Raw genomic sequence first — 25,774 nt, forward strand, 5'->3', positions numbered from 1 at the left:
GATTGATACTTTGAAGCCAGGTATTTGCCGCGGCAGCAGGCTCGCAGCTGTCCCGAAACACTTAGCATAGTGACATACGGGTGGGGTCAAAATACGGGAGGCTCAAATATTGCACCATTTAGCCCACCAATTCCTGCATGAGTGCTAAGCCGTGTCTCGAAAGCACGAATCCTGTGTAAGCATACACATCCTCTCACGTTTCCCCATGCTATATTTGCTATTACTTATCAATTATTCAGCTTCTAGACAGTAATTAGTACTTCAGTTAGCGGCATTTCATCTGGTGGGCAGCCCGGCCCGATTCGATAACACTTCTCAAGCGTAAGGTGGTCCATGATTGTGCAGTTGCTTGCGCTCGTTTGGAGACAACAGCTTGCGGCTTAACAACCTAAATACCTTCGAGCCATTAACCATTGTGACACCAGCAATGTTTCGTGCTGCGCAACTTTGGATTGTGCAATACCCGCGAATTATCTGCAATTAGTTCAGTAGAAAGTAAAACGAGTACTTCGGAGTAAGTCCTAATAATGATTTTGTCATTAGTGCCTACTCTGTAGGTGCTGCAATGTCGATCTTATCAGCACAATGTTGCATAACCGAGTAGAGACGGCTCACCTAATCTATGTTATTTGTTGTTGCAATCACAGTGGCCCCTTCGACTATTTCTCTGTGGAGCTGGCCTTACGGTGAAGGCGAGACCTCTGGCTGGGTCATGGCGGTACCACTCGCCGGGGAGAGAGCAGGAACTTCAGCTGGTATGCCGTCCCCCTCATCGCCCCGGTCAAAAGGATCACTCATTTCCACGGGCACCCATAACCTTACATCGCCGCCTTCAACGCTTGACGCCGAACGGAACGAAGTCGGGGGGTTCTACGTTCCTCGAACCTTCGAGTGTGAAGTTTTTGGCAGTCGCCCACACTCCAAAGTCACGTGGTTCTTGGACCAGAAACCGTTGGACTACCGCCTCAGTCACACTCGCGACGAGTACAACGGCACGTAGAGCGTGCTTCTTCTGCAAGCTTGGAAGCATGCGGGGAAGTTGCTTGAATGTCGCGCCAGAAACAGCCATCTGCCGAGGGGTCGAGCAGAGTTCAGCCGCTACTTGGAGGTTGACCTCTCATGTGATTGGCTAACTGATTATGAACACAGCTCAAATATAGGATTGTCATACATGTCAGTGATTTCAGTAAATAATGAATACTGTTCCCAATTTTTTCGACTACTCAAAGGAATATAGAAATCGGAAAAGAATTTCTGAAAGCTTTCGATTTAATGCAGAATTCTTCATAAATGCCACGTTGTCTAATAAACCTCCATTCTTCATGGTTTATAGAAGCATTTCGTAAGCTTGGTTTTCTTTTCCTACTTGCTTTCGTGTATCCTGTCACCCCTTTTTTTTTACTAATGCAACTTCTACCCTACGGTTATTTTTCTCTGCTGGAAGGAAATAAAAGAAATGTGGCATCAGGCGAGAAAGGACAACGAGGCAGATGTGAGGTTGCAATAGATGCTCGAACGCTCTCGGATAGGATGATCGTTGTAGAGAAAAGTGGATATTAACAATACAATACACGGAGTCAAAAAGCCTCACATATTTTCCTGTGAAGACTCGTGATAAATACTTTTTCCATTTATGTCCACAGCCTCTTGTTTTCGACTAAAACCGATTATTATAACTAATGTAATCGTTTAATGTGGAGTTAAACCAGGTTTTTCAGCAAAAACATAAGTGTAATGGTAATGGGGGTCACCTTATAGCAAGTATCAAAGACCAACCTGGAGAACATTCTGCTCGACCTCAGGTAGCCTTCCGCGGTCATGCGCAAAAATGTAGTCTCGGACTATTCGGTGAAGGGCAGCGCAGGGATCCTGAAGGATATCCTAAAGATATTGCGCATTGTCCTTCAAATCAAATCTTAAGTGCCTCCATATTGTGTTGCAAACTTAGAAAAATATGCGACAGATTAAGGTTAACAAGATAAAAAAACAACAACAATATGAGGAGCTTCAACATAATTCTCTGCGTTTAGAAACACAGCGCCTTAAAACTGTTGAGAAGCAGTGGGTTTAACTGCGCTCTCATTATTTTTCATAAATCTTTTTTGTGTTGCTGCTAGGTGTCGCTACTCAACCAGAAGCTGTGTGATATGCGCTGTCCATCTTCGTAAAATGTATCCGATTTTTCACTAGGGTGCGCTGCTAAACCGGAATCACTTTCTTTCCTTCTTTCTCTCGGTCTTTCTTCATTTCTGTTATTCTTTCTGTGTTTCTTGCTTGCTTTTTGCTGCTTATGATATCTATACCTTCGACGCAGATAAGACAAGTGAGTCTGAAGCTGGGCGCGGGCCTCAACGCAAGCCACATCACGGAAGGCACCGATGTCTGCATGGAGTGCTCAGTCCTTGCACCATCAAGAATCGGTGACGTCACATGGCTACATGAAGACCGGGAGATCAAAGCTGCTCCTTCCGAAGGGATTCTGATAACTTCCCGCTACCTGGTGGTACGCCGGGTGAATGCAAGCCACTCTGGGAACTATTCCTGCCGACTCAACAGGGCCACTGGTGATAGTGTAGACAGCACAGCGTTTTACCTTCGAGTGAAATGTAAGCCCGAACGACAATTGAGACTATCTCATAACTTGAATGTAATCGTGCACTGAAACTAAGGTATGTCGAGATATCAAGGCTAATCTCCTGTTGGTTGCGAGTAAACCAATAACTACATATTTCGACAGACAAATAGCCTTTTAAATTTTCGGCGATGCATCAGGAAGACCAAGAGTTACAGCGTTAGAAAGCGTGGGGTGAAGAACATTTCTTTGAACTACACCTCACGATACAGCCCTTTTTGTGCATATGGTAATTCTTAACCGCATTGTAATTACACGATCCAGTACTGAAGGTCAAGTTAATGAATCGTAGAAGGTGTCCCTGGGTCGGGTGCTGTCTAGCACAGATACTCTTTGTTTAGTACCATGGTTTAGATGGTCGCATTGCGCGCGCGGGCAGTAACGTCGCCGAAAAAAGAATAGGGGAGTTAACAGCTTATTTGATTATTGGGTGGTTTGTTGGGCGAAAGTAACCAATAGCTTTTGAGAGTCAATAAACACAGTAGTATGTACTGTGTTTTATTACGAAATAATTCATTGCAGAGAAAGCAGCAGTATAATTGCTTTTCGGACATCCGTAATTTTGAAGCAATTAGAAGAAAATAAGAGATGCCAGCGATAAGATCCAAATCCACGATTGAAACAGGTGGGGCGCCGTGCTCTGGTCGGTAGCTCGGATCCCGCCAGCCTAATTTAGTGATTTCGAGCCTGCATTCCATTAGCCTTATCTACTTTCTGCTGCGAGCACAATCGTAGTTCCCGTTTATATATATATATATATATATATATATATATATATATATATATATATATATATATATATATATATATATATATATATATATATATACATACATACACAAGTGAAAAATTGCTTCATACTGTTTCCAAGTTTATTTGTAGTCGACGTTTCGGCAGGAGCCCTGCCTTTCTCAAGACTCCTGCCGAAACGTCTTGAAAACAGTATGAAGCAATTTTTCACTTGTATGTAACCTCTAGCAACCAAGTAGGTCTATATATATGTCAATGTGTATAATTACTCCCTTATTGCGTACAGTGAGTACCAAGCAAGTTAATATTTTATAAAATAGGTAGGATAGCCAAGCCGGTATAAAAAGAGTGAATACATTTGAGGTAAAATATTAATGAGAACAAATTGAACGCCAGGTTTACAATAATGACCGATACAATTCCGTTTCGTTTAGCACGCGGTGGGTAAGGGTGGCATGGGTGTTCTTTTGTTTCCTTTCAGATTTATTTTTCTAGGTGTCGGTGCTATTTTTTAACCTCTTTAATATCTTCATGCTACTTTTCTCCACTTGAAACATAATTCTGAACTTTTCCATGTGTAGTGCTGTGGCGCAGCGCGGGTAATTCTAAGTGCCCCGAATTACTAACGCACCTCCATCTTAACTCCAGCCATTACCTCTCAGTCATCTAAACAACCGTTGTGCCTACAGCTGAACATTCATCTGGCCTTAAGTGCACCGTGGGGAACTACACGGACACGTCCTTCTCGCTCCTTTGCTCTATGCCGACTGGTGCAAACGGAAGAAATCCGCAGCCGGGACCGCGACGACCGCTGGTGGAAGTTTTCGACGCCGGGCCACAGAACAGATCCAGAAGAAATTTCGTCAGGGGCCCTGGCCTGGGAGCACCGATATTTGTGACCAGCCTGAGTCCCTCCACCGACTACGTGGTCGTGGTTCGACTTCCCCCAGATGCCATCTTCCACACCTACGTTCGCACCCTTGGCCTGGCACAGACTCTGAAAAGACGAGATGGTGAGGCTCTCCAGAGGACATCTGTTCGATCAAAGCGCTGTAGGGTTTCCGAAGAAGTACTAACATGCCACGTCAAGGACAGTGTCTTGCACATGAACATGAAAAGACCATGTTTCGATGGAGGCGAAACGAAGAGGCGTCCGTATGCTGTGCGATGTCAGCGCACGTTAGATCCCCAGGTGGTCGAAATTTCTCCGTAGCCCTCCACTACGAGTCCTCTTTCTCTCTTTCCACTTTAACTCCCACCTTCCTCCCTTCCCTTACGGTGCGGTTCAGGTGTCCACAGACACAAGTGTGACAGATACTGTGCCTTTCCCTTCCTGTGAACCAATTTTTATTATTTTATTATCAAAACAAGACTACGGCGGTTACTATCAATGCACGTTAACAAACTCAAGGTGATAAAAATTAACCCAGAGAACTACACTACGGCCTCTCCCATAGCATGAGTTGGTTTTGTAACGTTGGACCCCATTTGGCCAATAAAAAAATCAGTCAATGTTAACGTAACGTCTAATCACCCTATCTTAGCTCTGAAACTGGAGCTGTGAGCCACCAGAATATAATGAAAAGTTAATTATGGTCAACCCTGATCCTTTTCTTGGAAACAACAGTAAGATCTGAATAATATGTAACCTCTTGTGGATATCTGGTGCGCACGCCAACATCACTACATCAGCGCTTTGGAGATCACGATTTCATCGAAATGTAGTGGCCTGTGATCCATGGAATCGGTGAGCTTGTCCACAATGGCGGCGCACCGCAGATTTGGAGCTACCACTGCAGATTACAGCTGTATATTGTTCGCTGAGAGAAATAGAGTTCCTACGTAGCGTTACTTTTACAGATGTTTATGCATTACGCACTTGTGAATATCCTTTACAGATTTCAATTTGCTTTCAATTTTCGTTCCGTATGTCAGGCGTGATTTTATACGAAACCATTTTGATGGATGGGGGCTACAGAAGTATTTTCTTGATGTATTTATTTCACTTTATTCAGAAGGTTCATGCATCTATGCGGTTCTCCTTGTTACGGTAATTTTTTTTTCTTGCGCACCTGTTGACGACCCCTCCGAGCCGCTTCCACTTAAATCAACAAGCATGACGAGTAGCCATGCTAAAGAGACAGTTTCATTTGTCCTCAGCCAAGTCAATAAAGAAGACTTAGTCACATGTGGTAACCCATATCGCAGACTTCCCGAGAACCGTGCAGCCAGGCCGGTGGGACACGACACTCAGCATCGTCGTAGCGATGTGCGCCGTAGCTGCGGCATTGGCGGCCCTCCTGGGCATCTACCTCATCTGCGCTTTCAAGGAGAGATGGAAAAAGCGTGGGTGGTCAGTAAGTGACTGTAGTGGTGCTGCCAAAGCGAGGGACACAGACACGTCGTACATCCGCCCTCAGAAGTCTTACGTCATTGGATCTGAGTGCTGATGAAAACAGTAGCAGTAGTTCGAAGCCGATTACGATTCACTCTCTTCTCTTCAACGGAGTTATATATGCAGAATCATTGTCCTGGGTATTCCGTGCCTTAAATTTTCGAGAGTTATAGCTCAGTGCAATCCGCGATTCGCTCCCGTGCTCCGCTACGACGGCCAGCACAGCCAAAACGCAGATCACTTAGAGGACGCGAGATGCAGTCGCATGAAGAGCACTGCCGCCGGGTGGTTGAGAGCCAATCAGCCTGCTAGCGCTAGCAGCGTGCAGTAGCGGATCGGAAAAGGGTATGTCCACTCGGGCTATCTTATGCTAAGTTAAGTTATTACTGCGATAACAGGAGTAGTAATCCGAACTTAATGAGTTACCTGGAAGCTATCGCATGGACCCTCCCGGGATGACCGGTCCTAGGTGACATGTACTGGATGCTGCGGCATGCACTCTCTATCCGTTATCGTCCCAACTTGTAATAGAGCCACGTTCAAAATCTCCGCCTCTTTGATGATTCAACTACGCAGGCTTCATGACTATTTCTTGCGAGCTTTCAAGTGTTAGCCGCCTCAAGACGTGCTTCATCTCCATGCTACAAGCCCTGACAATACTGGACATGACGAACAATGTCCAAAAGTAACGGTGAAAGAGGGACTTAATGAAGCTTTATTAAGCCTCAAGTATTCAATTATTGAACCACGCATGATGTGGAAGGTTTTAATAAAAACACAAGTAACCTATGTACGGCTCGGTGACATCGATGTACTTATTAAAGGCATTGAAGTATGGTGACGCATTGTATTGAAAGCTCTCATCACAGTTACATGCCTAAGAGGGGTAAGGAAAAAAATATTAGCTTGCCAATTTGCTAACTATCCCGTCTCGCCGCCTTTTCGAAGGTTATCCACTGCTGCCTTAGTAAGGTGAATGAAGCCCTCATTCTTCCTTCAAAAAATACGATTAAGAAACTAGTATGTTAAAAGTATAATTAAATATTAGGTTTAAAAGATTTCTCACAGGAGCCTCGGCAATATCTTTCTCCGGAAATGTACATGCGTGCTTGTAGCAGTGTTCAACAGCATGAAACCATTGGGATTCATTTGTGCCAAGGAAGAAACAGATGTTTGTGCTTCAAACCGTCCAGTGGCCATTAGTTATAATGTGGAATAAGGACTCTAAAACTGCACGTCCCAGTGTAAAGTGCACTAGAATCTTAGTACTCGAAATGTTATCACTTTTTTCTGCGTAACCTGTGCCTTGAACCTCGGCAGCAGGCATTTCTAAAAAGCACTCTTTCTCGCGAAACTTATACAATTACCGGAGGGTTAGCTCAAGAAGACCGGGAAAACAGACACATTGAGCACAGCAGTGGCATCCCGAGGTGCGGACTGCACCGGAATAATCAGCTGTATAGGAGGCTGTTGCCGGGCGAAATAGCAATCAATTAATTATTCCACGAAAGGTTGTAATTGCGAGGGATGCCTGTCGCTAAGACGAAAAATAGGAAGTTTCGAAAGAATACAGTATGTGTACGAAAACGGCAAACACAAAGAGAAATGAGCAGGAGGGACAAAATCTAGGTGCTTTAGGACGAGTAGAGAATGAAAACATACGTAAGACGATTCACGTGCTGCGTTATGTGGCTCCGACGTTTTTCGCGGTAAGCAAGGGAAGGTCAGTGTTGAAATCAGAAATACAACTCAGATCGTCAAAGAACTCTACTCATGACGCCAGCCGTCAACCAGCACGGAATGCCGCTTCGCAGCTAAATATATTCTGTTGGTACAGCATTAGCACGCATTGGCAACTTTGCGGTCTAGATGCAGGATACAGCTTGCACTATGTTGTCGGAGTGGAGGTGCTGGAACAAAATATAGAGAATGCCAAGTAAAATTATTGTTCTTTTATATGACTGTCACAATTTGTGGCCGGTGAAAGACTAAGCTTGATAATTGATTTAGGGCAAGCCTGAAAGCACATGATCGAGTTGGAGGACTCAGTCGGTTGAAGAGGCGTTTCTCTGTGATCTCCCATTATGAGATCGCGCTTATCCTAACCGCCCTCCTTATACCAACTTATGCAGCTCAAATGCCCAAGCTGCAGCAAAACAAGGCTTTCTGATTGCGACGTGTCAAGGGAACTTTCACGTTTGAACATGCCCTTGAAACAGCCAGCAGTTTGCAACGAGAGATTGATGGTTAACAGGGGGGCAGCTGGTGCCAGGACAAGGGTCTTAACGCGCGCTTATCTCCTCGTATGGACTACAAGGTATGACGACCAAACGACGAGACAGCCTTTACATAGGCGGTTTACTGCCCCACATGGGCTGCGAAAGGCGCGGCTCGCAGAACATGTGAAGGCGCTACACAGTGGCGGGAGACGTGAGGTGTTTGCTGGCAAGGTATGCCTGACTCGTTCGCGCCAAGGTGCTTTGCTCGCTTACAGCACTATCTCTGTTTTGCACACCCAGTGCATTTATGGACCTCGAAATACACTGGGGCTGGACATTTGATTAATTTTCAATGCATGACTGAGCGCTTGTATGAAGTTGTGCTTCAGGCATAAATAGAGATGCCACCAATGAGAGAGCGAGGAGGAACTTCTACAGATGCACCCGCGTAACGCCAGATGGAAATACTGCAAAAATGCTTTACCTTGAGCAGGATTACTGTCCTTGGTCCATTTAATACGAAGAAATTTGCCGACAAATATTCTCGCATAATCATATCTTGTATCGGGCCGTCGGATGGTTCTGGCTAGGGAGCCTGAGAAGGTATTAGATACGACTCAGAGCTGTGAACATCGAGTCGCGCACAAAAGATGTCACAGTTCGACCCATCGCCTTCGCGTCATCAAGGTGATCTGCGATCACTCGATGGAAAACATAGAGCAATGATTGTATTGTAGCAGAGCGCGGTCTGCGCTTGTTGCTCCCAACGCCACGCAAGAGCTGCATACAGGGCTCCTGAGCGACAGGCGTCAGCTCCACGACTTGATAAGGTAAGGAGAAGAGTGGGCCCTGAGTTACGGAGCATGAATTATCTAAGAGAGGCTGGGCGGAAACAAATATAAACGGAAAAATTGAGAGCTAGAAGTTCAAACATTAACGAATTTCAGCAGTTCTAAGCGACTGAACAGAAAACATCAACCCGTTTTGTCTTTTAGTGTGTTTGTTCAGTATTTTGCTTCCGTTCTGTAGCACAAGGAAGGTAAACATTTTGAATTTATCGTCTCAGTGACGCTGCAGCAGGGAAAAGTGCATAAAATAAAAAGGCCCAGAGCGACATAGCAGCGGAAATTACGAGAGACAGGATAGAAGGCAATCAAATAATAGGCGATTGAGCTATGCTGCTTTACCTGAAAACTGGAGTTTATTTTTATAGGAAGGGAAAGGCGCAGTAACTGTCTCACTTGTTTTCTGTGGACACTGCAACCGCGCCGTAAGGGAAGGGAGGAAGGTGGAAGTGAAAGTAGAAAGAGAGAAAGAGGAGCCGTAGTGGAGGGCTACGGAGTAATTTCGACCACCTGGGGATCTTTAACGTGCGCTGACATCGCACAGCACACGGGTTTCGCCTCCATCGAAACGCAGCCGCCGAGGTCGGGTTCGAACCCGGATACTCCGGCACAGTAGTCGGGCGTCTTACCACTGCACCACCCCGGCGGGGCAGAAAACTGAAAACTGGAGTTATTGGCAAGCAGAGCTTGAGGTAGAGAGGAGGGGGGAGGGGGGGGGGGCAGGTATGCCGTACGTTGTGGCTCGCTGGCCCTATTGACGCGACTGGAAGACAGGGCACCCCCTTAACACACGAACTTTCTTTTTCACTTAAAAAATAACAGTGAGCTCTATTCCCGACACAAAGAGCCCTATAAAACTTAGGTTCTAGAAAACCTATATGGTTGCGACATTTCTGAGAACTAGTGTCGTGTATCATGTATGCCGCGCTTGCAGCTAGGGGCACATGTTGTAAAAATATATAAATTGCACATTAACGGCTTTTGCTAAACGAGAAACAAATTATAGATCAGCGAATGACATTTTCCTGAAAAAAAAAAAAAAACACTTTGTAGAGGTCCAGACGGACTATATCTAAAATATTTATACCTGCAGGACTTGGCGCCCATCTACAACTGTTGTATTTCCTGCAACGCTTCCTGAGTGTAACACTTTGGAACTGGTCGAGTGTCTTAAAACAGAGCACCTTTAGTCGTCCAAATTGAACCATTTTCCTGCCTGTGCGGAAGAGCGTAACAGCCCATTCCTTTCATTGCATCGAAATGGGTCAATAGTCTGCCTAAGTAGCCTTTAAAACCTCGCAGTGGCGGAAACCGGTAGCGCGCTGTTTCTTGCCTTTAGGAGTGCTCTTATTTCTCAGTTATTTTGTGCAACTCACTATCATCTGCTACCCCTCTCAACGTGATATTGTAATAGGCTGGTAAACTCTTAATTCTGGTTCCACATAAACGTCGCCAGTTCCACATAAATCACTTTTCCAGATAATTTATCTGGAACCAGACGCTGTCCGGTTGCTCTATGCGGAACGCTACGCTTACGTTGCGTCTCTGGCCCTCTTTTTAACTTGAACGAGCGGATTGTAACTGGAACGTACTCTATTTAAATGGAACAGCCGTTTTATGCGAAGCTAAGCCTCAGCTCCTCGAGCGCGGCGGTGCCGCCACCATTGACCTTTCATGACCTACCACGTGATGCGTGACGTCACGACAGAGGAGAGACCAGGCTGCATTTCGCGCCGTCGAGCGCGGCGTCGCCACCAAGGAGTACCACGTGATGCGTGACGTCAGAGCAGAGGAGAGATGGGCCGCCGGCTCGTGCGGTCGAGCGCGGGGTCGCTACCAAGGAGTACCACGTGATGCGTGACGTCAGAGCAGAGGAGAGATGGGCAGCCGGCTCGCGTGGTCGAGCGAGTTTAACCAAGGAAAACCGTGTATTTCCGAGTTTAACCAAGGAAAAACCGTGCATTTCCAAGCCTAGCCACCAATATGCTTCGCATCTGACTAGGCTTAACCTTTGCTAAGCCTCAGCATTTTTTTTTTTTACAACTTCAGCGCGTTCCACTTACCTGCAACGTGGTCGAAAGAAGCACGATGGCGTTTCGGATAAACCAGGCAATGTCGAAAGAGGAACAGTTGATTCCACAGGAAAATGTTCACTTTTTTTTTTTCCTCTGAACAGTTGGCACCATATGTAACATGGAGCACGCCCACTGGTGTAACAAAAGGAGCAAACACAATTGGGAATTTCCCATTTTAAACCAGATGCCGTTTTTTGACTGGGTGGCTACAGTAGAGCACAAAATGTGTTTAGCATTACACAGCGCACTGCATACATTTGATTCCAAGCTTGACATGTTTTATTATTATCTTGACACTTAGAGCAAAGACATTTGCGTAATAAAATATTAAGCTTGATTTGGATTCTTTCTTTTTATCTTGATTATTGGTACAGTTCTAATTCCGTACACTGATGTCGTATGTGTCTCGTATATTCTTGGGCTGCAGATCTTTATTACATAAAGTTTATTTTTTCGGGCTGTTCATAACCGGAAAAGGAACCCTGCTTTTGGAGAACCCGCTTCGAGTGCTGAATTTAAAAAAAAAAAAAAAACGTTTTCGTCTTTCAATATTACTGTCAGACGACCCGCAATGCTGAGATGATTCAATGTCGAATAAAGCCAAGTAAATATACATAATCCAAAGAGAATTGAGGGACAAAATATTCGTGCACATAATTTCATGCACTAGAGAAATGGTGTTTGGCGGTTGGTCACCCACATCTGAAGGTGACAATGGAATTGCCAATATTAAATATAGGTTGAACACTATTTTTGGTTAAATTCGGACGAGGTCAAATTTCGGATGTCCATGAGGCCGAATGTTTAGGATGCGGGCAAACTCTGTGATGACACGCTCTGCGGAAAGATTCTGCATATAAGGTCTGTTATAGTAACGAATTAAAATAATGAAGGCCCGCAGCATTGGATGGGCGCCGCTCATTTCATCGCCTGGGTTCGTTATATATGCGCGCAGACACTGTAGAGCCATGGCATCTGCGGTCAGCTGCGAGCGCGCTGCGGGAGCTAACCGCGGAGACAACGGCACAGCACACCGGCGCTCTTTATGTTTCGCCTCTATATGCAAACGCGGCTGGCACGATTGGGTTCGAACATTAATTGGTTTAGACACTCTGAGAGTTGTGTACGACGCCCTCAATATCACATTCGCCACAGCGGCAATCTTTCTCAACATGGATGGAGGCTTAAGCAAGCCGCCGCGTGCGTGGGTGCAAATGAAACCCTCCATTTTACAGGACAAGTTGCTTTATTGCTAACACTCATAAGCAAAACCAAATAAAATTATTTGGTGCGAAACGCCGGCGAGAACATGGAATTTCTCTAATCCACAAGTTCCTGCTCAGCACGCTGCGCGAACGAACGCTTGGTAACAAGGTTTTGCAACCGTGTGATTCACGCTACTAGCACATGCGTTCCAGTCAACTTACCTATCGTACGTGAGTGAGCCTCGGCTTCGAAAAAGCTCGTCACGACGCTTGCCACATAAAGTTCAATCTCCCTAAGCACACTAAACATTCAGCATACCTGCCACTATCAGGTAGACGTGACCGTGCGCTTTGTTCCGTGACGCCGCGCCCGAGCTTCGCCGAAGATTTCAAGATTGCGAACGAAACTGGACAGTTCGCACGCAGTATATGCATCAGCAGGAGGGCGACCCGCGCGTGACAACGAAGGCGGCGCGAAGCGCTTCATCACGATAAGCCATGGGCACGTTCCCGATGGCCACGAATCAGGGCGTCGTATCAACCACGCGACTTCGTTTTGTTGCGCTCCTCAGTGCTCTTCCTTTCTTGTAGCACCTAAATCAGACAAAAGCTCACTGATTTCGAAGCTCCGTTAAAATAGACTATTGCGACTACGACAGCTAGTTCCTATGGTCCAGAAGGCAGCGGATAATTGATGTCAGAAGCGAATGAAGAACATACAAGGTTTGTGACTCCACGACACCAAGGTGACAGCCAAGTGCCTAGGTAAGTGCTGACTGCTTGAAAACGTTGCGCTTTGTTTGAAATCGCGATGGCTCGTCACAAACAGATAGTATAGTTTCTCCAACTCGCGCAAACCAAGACTTCTCGCAAACATTCATGATATGCTGTGAGATGCAAGTCGGCCTTTGATCTTTGCTCGTTGTTACAAACGTTTCGCAAAAGCAGCCTTACAGTAAGCTCAGTCTGTGCTGTAAGCAATGGATTAAAGGCTGCCGGATGCAAGTACGCAGCTTTTATCCTGGTCGCGGCGGCCGTTTTTCGATGGAGGCAAAACTTATGTCTGCTTGGGTGCTTCTATATCAACAGTGCAGCTTAGCCTTGCACTTTTGTCTCCTGCTGTCGCCTCCTTATTTTATTCTCCAAGTTTTTGAACCATGGGCTCCCAGTACTGAAAAACCATATTTAAGAAAACATTATTTCTTCTTTGCTCTGATCGTCCGCCCTTGACCACATTTCTTCTTTTTGAGGCAAAACGTACATGAACCCTGCCCGTGATATTTTCATGCCCAGCTGAAGAGAAGTCATGTCTAAACATTGGCGTGCGAACTGAGGCTCACTTTGTATCATAATTCACTTTTTTATTCTGTGCACTGTCTTCGGCTGATCGTTCTACCTAATCAACGTAATTATAATAATTTCATTCTGCTATTCACAAAACAACTGCACGTTAGTTTCCTGTGATTGCAAGTACTTTAGCAGCAGCTAACATAAGACAATTCTGAGCGTATGTGGGGTCACGTAAACACTAAACACTGTATACCTCTCAGTTTAAAAGTAATGTCGACGGTGGAAACGTTTGTCTCACATGCACAAGAGCTCTTGTAATGCAGTTAATTGCTGCCGTATAATGAATCAGTATCATTGCCCCCAGCACACCAAAAACTGCAGTGTGATTGCACTAAACTGCCAAGCCCGTTTGGCTCCCCTGTTCGGCAGTGATGTCGAACAGCGATCAAGAAAATCAACCAAGTTGGACACTCCTGCCGGGCAGCGACTTCGAGAAGTGAAGCCATCGAATGGTTCAACCACCAAGCAAGTTGGGCACCCCTGTTAGGCACGAATGTCGAGGAGAGAAGCCAGCAAATAGGTTGAAACAATTTCCCGAAAACGTGGAACAGTTTTCCAGTTACATGCATGCTCCACATAAAACCCTTAAAATTTAACGGCAACGTTGTTCCGCATATACAGTCTAGCTTTATCTGGAACACTGCCCCACATATATAAGCGGAACTTTTAAAAAAAAAGTTCCGCTTACTAACTGGAACTTTATGTGGAACCAGATTAAGAGTGTACAGATAGTTTGTTTTGTTGCAACATCACGCTTTTTGTGTGAATTTTTTTGTTTATCTTATTTGCTTTTACCGTCTTTGATTTTGCCCACAAGCATTGCCGCACTTTCTTTTTGCTCCTACAAGTAGGATATCATCGTTTGCTTAACCTGCAGTTGACGCATTGTTTAGTGAACTCTGATACACTTTCAGTGTTGATGCGACAGGCTGTGAAATGGGCACAGGATCTGAAGTTCGGTTGTGCCATACAGTGTGTCTGAGCCCTGTCACGGCTTTGTCTTAAAGGAGAATCTATTAAGATGGGTGAGTAATCTGAACGTGAAAAAGTGCGTAAACTAGTTCGAGTGGCAGTCATTCTATTTCTTGTATACTGAATGTATGAAACAGCATAGAGTGACATAGGACAAACGCCTCAGAAAGGCGAGGCCAAACAACTTGCAAGATGCAAGGCAAGCTGCCTCAACGCAAGATGCTTTGAGGCATCTGTTGGGTTGACAGAGGTTCAGTGGGTACTGGTGGCCTTGGAAGCGAAGACACAACTAGTGTCACAGTCCCAATTATTTGAGGCAATGGGAGAAGCATGGAGGCGGTGGAACAACCCGTGTCACATGGCGAAACGGTAGTGTGGAAATACACTGCAAGGCGCAAGTCTATACGTCAAAGGTTGCATCAGCGTGGAGGCTCAGGGCGGCCTCTTGGCTGCCACCGACGAAGATGAATCCATGCCGTGGGCACTTAGTGTGGCCTCGCTGCAGCTAAGCCAAGCTTGCGTCTGCAGTTTTCAACTGTGTTGTATTACTTGATATTTCGACCAGCTTACTAAACTATACCTAGAAGGATGTGCTTGGCTTCCGTTTGCATGTAAGGCAGTGCCCCACATTCACAAGATGGGGCTAAGTGTTTTACATAGGCTAAGCATTTCACATGCTTTCCTCATAACCCGTATGAGAGTATCGATGGTAGCGACGTAACCCGCTACCGCCTTAAAAAAAAAAAAAAAAAAAAAGAAACGAACAACAAAATACTATGCAAGGATCTTGAATTGTTTGCTTTGAATAGGATAAAGACGCCAAATTTCTGTTGTATAAGTTTCTTGCGTAATGACGTTCAGAACTTAGGCAAGCATAATCGCCCTTCGAAACCTGATTAATCCTCAGAAATAGCAGCACCTAAATGCCTTATGAACCTCATTATTCATTTGGGAGGTTTTGTTCAAATGAAAGTTTTATCGTTTTTTTTTTTTTCGTGGGCAGGACAACCTTTGTTTCTCTTGAGCAAAAGAAAAGGAAGTTCACAGTGGTTGTTGAAGAGGCCTCGAAACGCTTTGTGACAGCGATGATGTCCAGTCACGCTGTTCTTGCGTACAACATCGTGTGCAAGTCATGGAGGGCCGTAACGGAGCCCAGCTGAGCGATTTCTCGCTTCTTTGGGTTCTTCGCCGGAGATAGTTCTGCGCCAACCATGTACCTGTTCCTCGCTTCCGCCGCGAACCATTTCTTGTCCAAACTGAGAGAAAACAAAAGAAAAACTGGGAAGTTTAATTTCTCAGCGTAAATGAATAATGTTGCTAAAGTTCGTGCGTTCACAAACCCGGTTACTCCGGCACTCTTGGCAGTAGGCACAGAATCCTTGTGGGGATTGTAGAGCTCCGCCAATGCCTCCCGCTCCTCGTCCTTTGAGAAAAACACTTTAACCTTGCTCTCCGTCTTGTAGTTACTTGGACACATGGCGCACAACACTTGTTTCGCATGCCGAAGTCTGCAGGTCGCAGAACGCGCGTGAGGTCAACAGCACGTGCAGAAGCGATTGGTTCCCGCCGTGGTGGGGCAGTGGTAAAACGCCCGACTACTGTGCCGGAGTTCCCGGGCTCGAACCCGACCACGGCAGCTGCGTTTCGATTGAGACAAAACGAAGTGGCGTCCGTGTGCTGTGCGATGTCAGTGTTGTTGTTGTGGCTGTAGGAAGAGGAAACGAAAATGAACGGGCCTCCTACTGGCTCTGTAGCTGAGACACCTCCGCTGCCTGATTGATTGATTTATAGGAAGGGAAAGGCGCGGTAACTGTCTCACTTAGTTTCTGTGGACACCTTGACCGCGCCGTTAGGGAAGGGAGGAAGGTGGGAGTGAAAGGGGAAAGAGAAAGAGGAGCCGTAGTGGAGAGCTAGGGAGTAATTTCGACCGCCTGGGGATCTTTAACGTGCGCTGACATCGCACAGCACACGGATGCCTCTTCGTTTCGCCTCCATCGAAACGCAGCCGCCGAGGTCGGGTTCGAACTCGGGTACTCCGGCACAGTGGTCGGGCGGCATAGTAGTCGGGCGTCACCTCTGCTGCCTCGTGCGGACAGAAGCGAAAATAGAGAAGGAAGAAAAAAGAAGAGGGAGAGAAAGACGCGCGCTGCAACAACAGCCGTCGTCCACCACCGAAGCAGTGACGGGTCAGTGCACGTTAAAGATCCCCAGGTGGTAATAATTGCTTCGCAGCCCTCCACTACGGCTCCCCTTTCTCTCTTTCGACTTTCCCTCACACCTTCCTTCCTTTCCCACGGCGCAGTTCAGGTGTCCGCAGAGCAAGGGTGACAGATACCGCGCCTTTCCCTTCCTGTGAACCAAAAAAAATACGAGGGACTTTATTGACTAAAGCAGTGAAAGGCGAAAGTCCGAGTGCTGCATTCTGCTACAAGACTGTCACTTATTAGTAATAATTCATTATTTTATATAAATAATCGACATTTAGATAATTCATGAAATCCTTTATTAGTATTCAATTGATAATTAATTAGTAATTGGCCACTGATTGATATAGGGCCATATAACGCACGCATTCGCACATTATGTGGTGGTGGTCTGTGTTTGGTGCAGATTTATATGACGGCATCCCGCCTCGGTCACTCAGAACACCGCAAAAGCGGGACACATTTTGTCCACAACAGCATGAGCCTAAAGGCTTTCGCCTCAAAAGCGATTGGTTCGATAAACTAACAGCGGGAAACATTACGCAAGAGAGGAGACATTACAAGGGACTTTAGCGACTAAAGTAGTGAAAGGCGAAAGCCTGTCTGTTCTTGTCTAGCGTTCCTGACATCTCCAATCCCACACTTGAACGCGCGCCAAGGAACGCCACGCGACAGGAGCGATGGCGTACCATCCAAACGCACACTTGTCGTAGAAAGTGTGACAGATACTGCGCCTTCCTCCAGAAGTCTCTTCTTGTCTAGCGTTCCTGCCATCTGCAATACACACTTGAACGCGCGCCAAGGAACGCCACGCGACAGCCGCCGCAAAAGCGGGACACACTTTGTCCACGACAATATTAGCCGTTAACGGCTTTCGCCTTAAAAATTAGGACGGTTGAGCCCGCCGGTCGGACTCAGCTTTTTGAACAGTGATGTCCCCAGTGCGCTTTCGGCGGAATGCACGCGGTAGGCCGTTGGATGGTGACGTCACTAGACGGGGCACAGACCTTGTAGTTTGAGGCATTGGCGGACACCGCCTGCCATCCGATCCATGCGTCTGTCCGGCGACTTCCATTTGCCGCTGCCTCGAATGCCGCAGCGCAGACTATAGTAGATGGAGTACAGCAGGCATCAGAGGCGGTTATGAATAATAAATAAAAAGCACGAGGGCCTTTAGCGACTAAAGTAGTGAAAGGCGAAAGCCTGAGGTTTCATCTTGTCTAGCGTTCCTGCCATAACCAATACCACACTTGACGGCATGCGACAGGAGCGATCGATGGCGTACCATCCAAACGCGCGCTACCGCGTCTTCCCACCAGAAGTAATCCCACACTTGAACGCATATCAAGGAACGCCACGCGACAGGAGCGATGGCGTACCATCCAAACGCACTTATCGGAGAACGTGTGGGAGATACTGCGCCGTTGCTCCAGAAGTCTCATCTTGTCTAGCGTTCCTGCCATATGCAATCCCAGAGTTGAACGCGTGCCAATGAACGCCATGCGACAGCCGCCGCAAAAGCGGGACACAATTTGTCCACGAGAGTATGAGCCATTATAGGCTTGGTTGGTTGGTTCATAAGAAGGGAAAGGCGCAGTATCTGTCACAATTGCTCTGTGGACACCTGAACCGCGCCGTAAGGGAAGGGATGAAGGTGGGAGTGAAAGTGGATAGAGAGAAAGGGGAGCCGTAGTGGAGGGCTACGGAGTAATTTCGACCACCTGGGGATCTTTAACGTGCGCTGACATCGAACAGCACACGACGCCACTTCGTTTCGCCTCCATCGAAACGCAGCCGCCGTGGTCGGGTTCGAACCCGGGAACTCCGGCACAGTAGTCGGGCGTCTTACCACTGCACCACCCCGGCGGGGCGTCGTCAATAATAATAATAATTGGTTCACAGGAAGGGAAAGGCGCAGTATCTGTCACAGTTGCTATGTGGACACCTGAACCGCGCCGTAAGGGAAGGGAGGAAGATGGGAGGTAAAGTGGAAAGAGAGAAAGAGGAGCCGTAGTGGAGGGCTACGGAGTAATTTCGACCACCTGGGGATCTTTAACGTGCGCTGACATCGTACAGCACACGGACGCCTCTTCGTTTCGCCTCCATAGAAACGCATCTTAATAATTGGTCCACGAGAAAAGAAAGGCGCGGTATTTGTCACACTTGTTCTGTGGATACCAGACCCGCGCCGGGGTGGTGCAGTGGTATGACGCCCGAATACTGTGCCGAAGTACCCGGGTTCAAACCCACCCTCGGCGGCTGCGTTTCTATGGAGGCGAAACGAAGAGGCGTCGTGTGCTGTGCGATGTCAGCGCACGTTCAAGATCCCCAGGTGGTCGAAATTACTCCGTAGCCCTCCACTACGGCTCCTCTTTCTCTATTTCCACTTTCACTCCCACTTTGCTCCCTTCCCTTAAGGCGCGGTCGCGGTGTCCACAGAAAACAAGTGAGACAGTTACCGCGCCTTTCCCTTCCCATAAATAACTCAGCTACAGAGTTGTTGTTGTGTCTTTAGGAAGAAGGGGAAGAAAATGCATGGGCTTGCTACTGGCTCTGCAGCTGAGCCACCTCCGCTGCCTCGTGCAGACAAAAGCGAAAATAGAGAAAAAAGAAAAGGAAGCCAGTAGCAGGCCCGTGCATTTTTTTTTTCTTTGTTCCTACAACGCTGAGCGCACGGACGCCACTTCGTTTTGGCTCCTTCGAGACGCCGCCGCCGGCGGTCGGGATCAAACCCGTGTGCTCCGGTACAGTAGTCGGGCGTCTTCCCACTGCACCACCGCGGCGGGGGCGCGCATCAGCGGCGGTTTGAAATTGGTTTGCAGGGGAAGGCGGCATGTCTATCACAATTCGGCTACACCTGAACGCAGCCGTAAAGAAAAAGGAGGAAGTTGGGAAAAAAGAAGAGAGAAAAAGGTGCGGTGGTGGAAGGCTACGGACCACTGCGCTATAAAGGCATTCGCCTCATCGCAATTTATCGGTTCAAAGTGCCCTTTACAATTTTTTTCTTGATTCAGCAATCCACTCCAACGAAGTCATCAGCTTGCTTTTTTATTTCATTCCGCAATGATTCTGTGAATAAGCCCATCTCTAAACTCGGAAGGCCTCAGCAATCAGGTGCGGCTGGTGGTGGATAATGGTCTTCCAGCCCGCTGTCTTCATCACATCCGTATCATGCCTGTTTATGAATTCAATAGCATGTGCCTTCAGTCGGTAGGCACTGTGCATGTCTGCCAAAATGAGCACCTTCGCAGCAGTCCCAACAGACATGTTTAAAGACAGGGCCTCTTCGCACATCACCTTTAACCTCTCCAGGGCATACTTATCTGCAGCGACCAACAGGTCGCCGGCTACGTTGTCGAGGTTCGGTGATCGGCCCGTATAAATGAAGTGCAGCATTTCAGCCAAGAGCTCGTGGTCAATTTCAGTGATCTCCAGTCGATTTGTCTTCTTCTCTTGCGTCTCGTGCTCGAACATGGCAGCAAATACAGGAGAGCGAGCGGCAAGAACTGCTTTGTGGGCATGGAACTCCCGGCCGTTGACACTGAGGATGACATCACTGAACCTCTGGTTTCGGAATAAGTTCCCAAATTCATACGACAGCCGGCACTCAGGGACCTTGAAGTGTAGGGTGTTCCGCCCCGAGATGTTGACTGTGTCCTCAGCAACACTCACTTCACAGTACAGTGTGAGCCTGTCATCAGGAATAAGTCCGTTGGCCTTGTCGAGCAAGAATTCTCTTCGAATGAACCTCTCGAAGCCCCAGCTCCTGCCTTGAACAAAGCGGTAAGCCTCTAGAGCCTCCTTGATTACGGCCTCTTCACGCTCAGCGTTGATGATGGAGAGCTTGAACTTGGCACGGACCTCGCTCTTGTTGCAGCACACAAGCAGCAGGTACAGGGAGAGGTAGTCCTCGGTCTCCTCGTCCCGGCCATTGGGGTTCAAATTCAGGCACCACTTCAGCTTATCGTTCGCCCTGGCTGAAAATGTCGAGCTCTTGAGTACTTCCCGCATCCCTTCCAGGCAGAAGCTGAAGTTTTCTATGGTCCACATGTAGCAAATCTTGATGACATTAACCGTAGTGGAGCACCAGCTCTCAGCCACGGGCGTGTTGATATCACTCTGCAGAGGCGTAGTGGGCAGATGGGGAATGGCCATGCTGTTAGGCGACTCTAGCAGACCTCACCCCAAGCAGTGGGTGTCAGATGTCCCGACGAGGGTAGGCTCTCTCCTCCTCTACCCCAGCTTGTGGCAAGCAGTAGTCTGTAGGAGCTGCCGCGGGCTGGACGGCGACATCGGGAGCAGAGGCAGCAGGACGCGCGCCTCAGCCCTGAATACGTGGGGGCTTATCTGATAACAACTGTGCAGTTGCCGTAGTGGTCACGGGCACCCTGGGGACACGGGCTTCGTAATGGGGCAGGACCTACTTCCGAAAGATTTCTTCAAAACACAGAAGAATGTGGGCGGGCGCCGCAGAAACGGCTAAATGCAGAGCTACTGAACTGTAATTCGACAAGATCTTTCGCTGCTACAATCCAGCGTCAACTCACGAGCGACGTCTCCTCAGTTGCACTCCGTATAGGGTAAATCACATAGACGGTAGCACACAGTCACACAGCTCAAACGTAGGAACCATCCCGGGAGCGTCGCACGGTCACACCTACAGCGCACCCGCGTGAGGAAGCTAACAAGGGAAGAAAACAAATTAGGTGTATAACGCGATAGCGTTTCACACACACGGCCGATGTTTTTTTCGAATTTGTATATATATTTTTTTTTATTTATATTCTTTCTTTCATAGTCGGCCGGGCGATGACGTCACTGGTGAGCTCGGAGGCTCTTCTTGAATCTTGATACGTCCCAGTGCGCGTTCAGCGGAACGCGCTGTTTGCGTTCGATGAAACGCCAGGGAAACTCCGCCGTTTATTACTCAACAGCGTTTCACACACAAAGAGGATGTTTTTCTTTTTCATTGTGAATATTCGCGCGGCAATAGACAACTACGCCGACACCGCCCCGCCGTGGTGGTGCAGTGGTAAGACGCCCGACTACTGTGCCGGAGTACCTGGGTTCGAACCCGACCACGGTGGCTGCGTTTCGATGGAGGCGAAACGAAGAGGCGTCCGTGCGCTGTGCGATGTCAGCGCACGTTAAAGATCTCCAGGTGGTCGAAATTACTCCGTAGCCCTCCACTACGGCTCCCCTTTCTCTCTTTCCACTTTCACTCCCACTTTCCTCCCTTCCCTTACGGCGCGGTTGAGGTGTCCACAGAAAACAAGTGAGACAGTTACCGCGCCTTTCCTTTCCGATAACAATCAGTTTACGCCGACACCTAAAGCCTTTAAGGGCTCATGACGCGCCAGCGTGTCCGTCTATGCGTGCATCCGCGAGAAGTGTCCCACTTAGCGAGATTCCGCGGGATACAGCGAGACTGTGACGTTGTCACCGGGTGATATTTAATTCATATGAATTTAATTCATATGCCAATTCAACAAAACCCTTTTGAAGCCCTTCTACGGTGCTCAGTGGTTAGTTTGCGCGCTGTACTGCTGATCCCAAGGACGCGGTTTCTATCAAAACTATCTTGACTAGCTAGTCTAGGTGTTATCGGTTTGATTCAGTCCGTGGTGCCGACTTTTCAATGTTGCCGAAACTCTTAAGAACACGCATGTGCTGTGCGATGTCAGTGCACGGTAAAGCACGTCAGGTGGTCTAAATTATTCGGATCCTCACTACGGCACTCCTGGAGACGCTTTGGGGCGTTAAACCATTTAAACCTACCAACCTACCGATGTAAATAAACCGGGTAGCATCAAGATATGTGACTATTGGGTTAATAATATTCGCAAACATTCAAACAGCTCGGCTTCATCAGAAGGATGCTTGCAGGAGCTCCTTCAGGCGTCAACTAACCACTTACAATATACTTAGGCCAGTTTTCGTTTTTTCGTACATTGTTTGGAATGAGGATCTCAATATTTGAAAAACGTTTTAGAAGATGAATACAATATGAAGCTTGTCTACTCCAAATATTCGAGATATTTACACCATAACGGCCTTCCGCATTACTAATTCAATCTGGTTTACCAAGTTTGTCTACACGGCGAAAGCTGCCGTGCTTTTACTTTCTCGACATACTTTATCAATCAAACACAACTACGTAAAACCGCCTAGCCGCCACCCCAGCAGAACGAATCACACCTATGTGTTCAGCTCTTGCTCTCGTGGTGTATTTTGGTTAGCACTCTGTTTTCGCATTCAATAGAACTGTGCAACGGTTTGCCAAATCACATTGTTGAAGCATAAATTAGCTGAGGTGTTCTAGATGCGGTTCGAGGTATATTCGCTATCTATGTTCGACTAACCTTGTTTAGGCTAGTTCTACACAAAAGAAGCGAAATTTATCCACCTATATTTATTTTGCCAGACCAGTGTAACTGTGTTCTCTTAATATAAATACTTTTTATATTTGTTTTTGAGCATGTCTCAATATATTTATTGATTTTCACGATTGGCTTTGCTAAAAAGATTCATCTATCCTGTGCGCCCTCATCTGTTTCAATCTGAAAGAGGCTTAAAGCATTGAAGCATATATACTGAAATATTTCAAAAAACTTTAAAGCGCCACAGACGTCTCCTGTTTGCCGCCAATTGAATGAATTATAGGTTTTATTTGTCCTTTAGAACTCTTCGGAGCTTGTGCACGTGGAGCTAGAATATCGTCTGAGCCTTGAGCCGCGCTATCGATCTGGCCGCTACATCCGTTTGCAGGCATCCTCGCTTATTTTTGGTCTCAGAGCAGAACCCGTGCATTAAATTTAGTAATCGTTTTTTCTAAGACACGTGCAGTCTAGTACGCCACCACTTGGAGAAATGTATGTCGGTGGGTATCTAGTCTTGAAAAGCTAATTAACTTAGAGATAACACCTGTCAAGTAAATCGAAATTAATATCGCATGCAGATAACTTTATTCTATTCTTATTTTTCTCGGTAAGGAAAATTTTGTATTGAAATACAAAGTGCATACAAAATTAGGAAAGATGCTGCAAAGTAATTGCATTATTTCGAGTACTGCCATATGTATGTGAAATTAAACTGGCGCATGTGTCATTGAGAACTTGAGCTCTGAGTGCAGCACAGTGGTATTAAGGGGACACTAAGAAGATAGTGTGCCTCGAGGAAAAGAAAAGCATGACAGATGCACTTATTTGAAGAACAAATATGACCTAGGGCTGGGAAAAGTAACGATTAGAATGCTGGCACCACTACCACTGAAAATTTTGAATAATGCTTTGCGATGAAACTCTAACAAATTCTGCACAGATCTCTGAGACCTAGAAACGCGAAAGAATAGTACGCGCCTGAGTGCTGAAATCAGTTATATTCCCCAAAGGCTATTCCATTTTTATCCCAACGTGAACGGCCAAAATAAGATCTAAATGCCGATCGTGCCTACTGCGGTCAGTTCACTTCAGCGCTTCGGCTATGCCTATACGTATCAATTGGACATTTTCAACTGCAGAGTGGACGACCAAGGGTCCTTCCAAGTGCTCCTCGGGTGAAGGTCTCGCATCGGCCAACAACTGCGAAACATCGTTAATTCGTGAGGATTATGAGTTCATTACATTACAATCAGTCTGGCGTTGTTCTTGGCGCTGTCGACAGTCGATGTATATTCACCAAAATGGTGGCGAGTGGCATAACCGGATGAAGAGAAGTAATTCAAAACCTTCCGAGAGCACAGCAGAATCTGCACTGGAGAAATGCGAAAGCCTGAGCATTGCTCTTGCATACGGTACATCGCGAGGGTTCGTGCCGGTCAGTGGAAGTTTCCGTTCCCTGGCACGCGTTCAATGCCGTGCTCCTACAAGTGGGGTATTGGACGGTACGCTGTCGCTCCTTTCGCGTGGCATTCTCAGCCATGTGACAAACTCATGCAAACTGAGTGCCACTTGACCTCGCAATATAGACTTGCAGCTTGACTGCCACGTAATGCGGTTGTGTATCGTGAATGCGGCCTCTTTATTTTTATACTATCACAATAAATTTTACCTCAAAAGACAATAACCACTAAGCATCAACTGAGAAAGGCTAATTTCAGAAATTAGGGGCTGCGTTTATGTCTGCCGTGTAACCTTTACTTACACTATACGAGCACAAGTTTGTCGGTTTCTTAAAAAAGAACGGTATTTGAAAACACCTGATATTTTAGAGCTTTTCATATTTTATAAAATCAATTTGAAGAGCTAAATCTAGTATGTCTTAGTTCATATGCCTGTCGGTACATTTGCGCAAGTTTGTATCAGGTTTTAATTATTCAGCATTTCCAAATGTTGCATTACTGAACAAAACAAAACAAAAAAAAAAAACGCTGAGAGAAACCCCCTCCGAATCCATTATTTTGTCCACGACACAATTCTAAGCTTGTACCCAGCGATTGCTTCACTGCCACCCAGCGGTGAAGAGATTGTCGAATCCTCCGCTGCTTGTTCATGCCGCTTCATTCCCTCTCCTCTTCACGCATCGATCTGTATACCCATCTTGGGCCGCTCACTCATCCTATGAGCAAACGCGGGTCGAAATTGACTGGCTAGTGTAAGCTCCGAGACAAGCAGCAAGCGCATTACTCTCTCGTTACAGATCTCAGAGGCCGTTACTACTGCGGTTCTCCGCCTTTGGTAAAGAGGCGCTGGGGTTGCTTCGACCACCCCCTCTCTCTCTCTTTATTTCCCTCTTTCTCTCTATCTCTCTCTATCTCTCTCACTACTCCGCCGTTCATAGAATGCGCTTCACAGTCGAGGCTGCGAAGCTGCCGTGCGTAGGTTGATGCAGCACTCTGGTTTGAGCGCGGGCCTCAACTCTCAGACGTTCTGCTTTTTGAGTGTGGTGCTGCGATCTCGTCTGAAGCGATGTACAAGTTGCACTGTGCGCGTAAGACAGACCCTATACTTCAAGTACCTGTTCTGAATTTCTTAGTTTTGCTTCTTTCAAGCGCCTCGGCCAAATTGTACGATGGTGAGTAGACATGCCTAATGCACTGCATTTTAATGCTACGTGTTTCCAGAAATAGCTCGCTGGAAAAGGGAAAGGACCCTCATTCAACTAGTTTCCGCTCATTTTGTTTTTAATT

General features: G+C 46.9%; 2 protein-coding genes and 2 pseudogenes across 2 annotated transcripts in view; 3 read left to right on the top strand and 1 right to left on the bottom strand.

Annotated features, from left to right (window-relative positions):
* The window catches only part of LOC146179281 (uncharacterized), a 69,645-nt gene extending 68,955 nt beyond the window's left edge, over positions 1-690 (top strand). The window contains exon 6 of the mRNA XM_084579595.1: positions 648-690. Coding sequence (XP_084435721.1) covers positions 648-690 — 43 coding nt within the window. The remainder of the gene's footprint in view (positions 1-647) is intronic.
* A 22-nt stretch (positions 691-712) lies between these two features.
* LOC146179282 (uncharacterized) lies at positions 713-5,832 on the top strand (annotated as a pseudogene).
* A 6,797-nt stretch (positions 5,833-12,629) lies between these two features.
* Positions 12,630-25,774, top strand: part of LOC146179283 (uncharacterized) — a 62,424-nt gene continuing 49,279 nt past the window's right edge. Inside the window, exon 1 of the mRNA XM_084579860.1 lies at positions 12,630-12,886. The gene's annotated coding sequence lies outside the window, so the exon portion shown is untranslated. The remainder of the gene's footprint in view (positions 12,887-25,774) is intronic.
* Positions 19,735-24,768, bottom strand: LOC146179284 (protein roadkill pseudogene; annotated as a pseudogene).

This window comes from Amblyomma maculatum, chromosome 9 (genome assembly GCF_055883805.1).
Source record: "Amblyomma maculatum isolate TAMU_Amacu chromosome 9, ASM5588380v1, whole genome shotgun sequence".
Lineage (NCBI taxonomy): Eukaryota > Metazoa > Arthropoda > Arachnida > Ixodida > Ixodidae > Amblyomma > Amblyomma maculatum.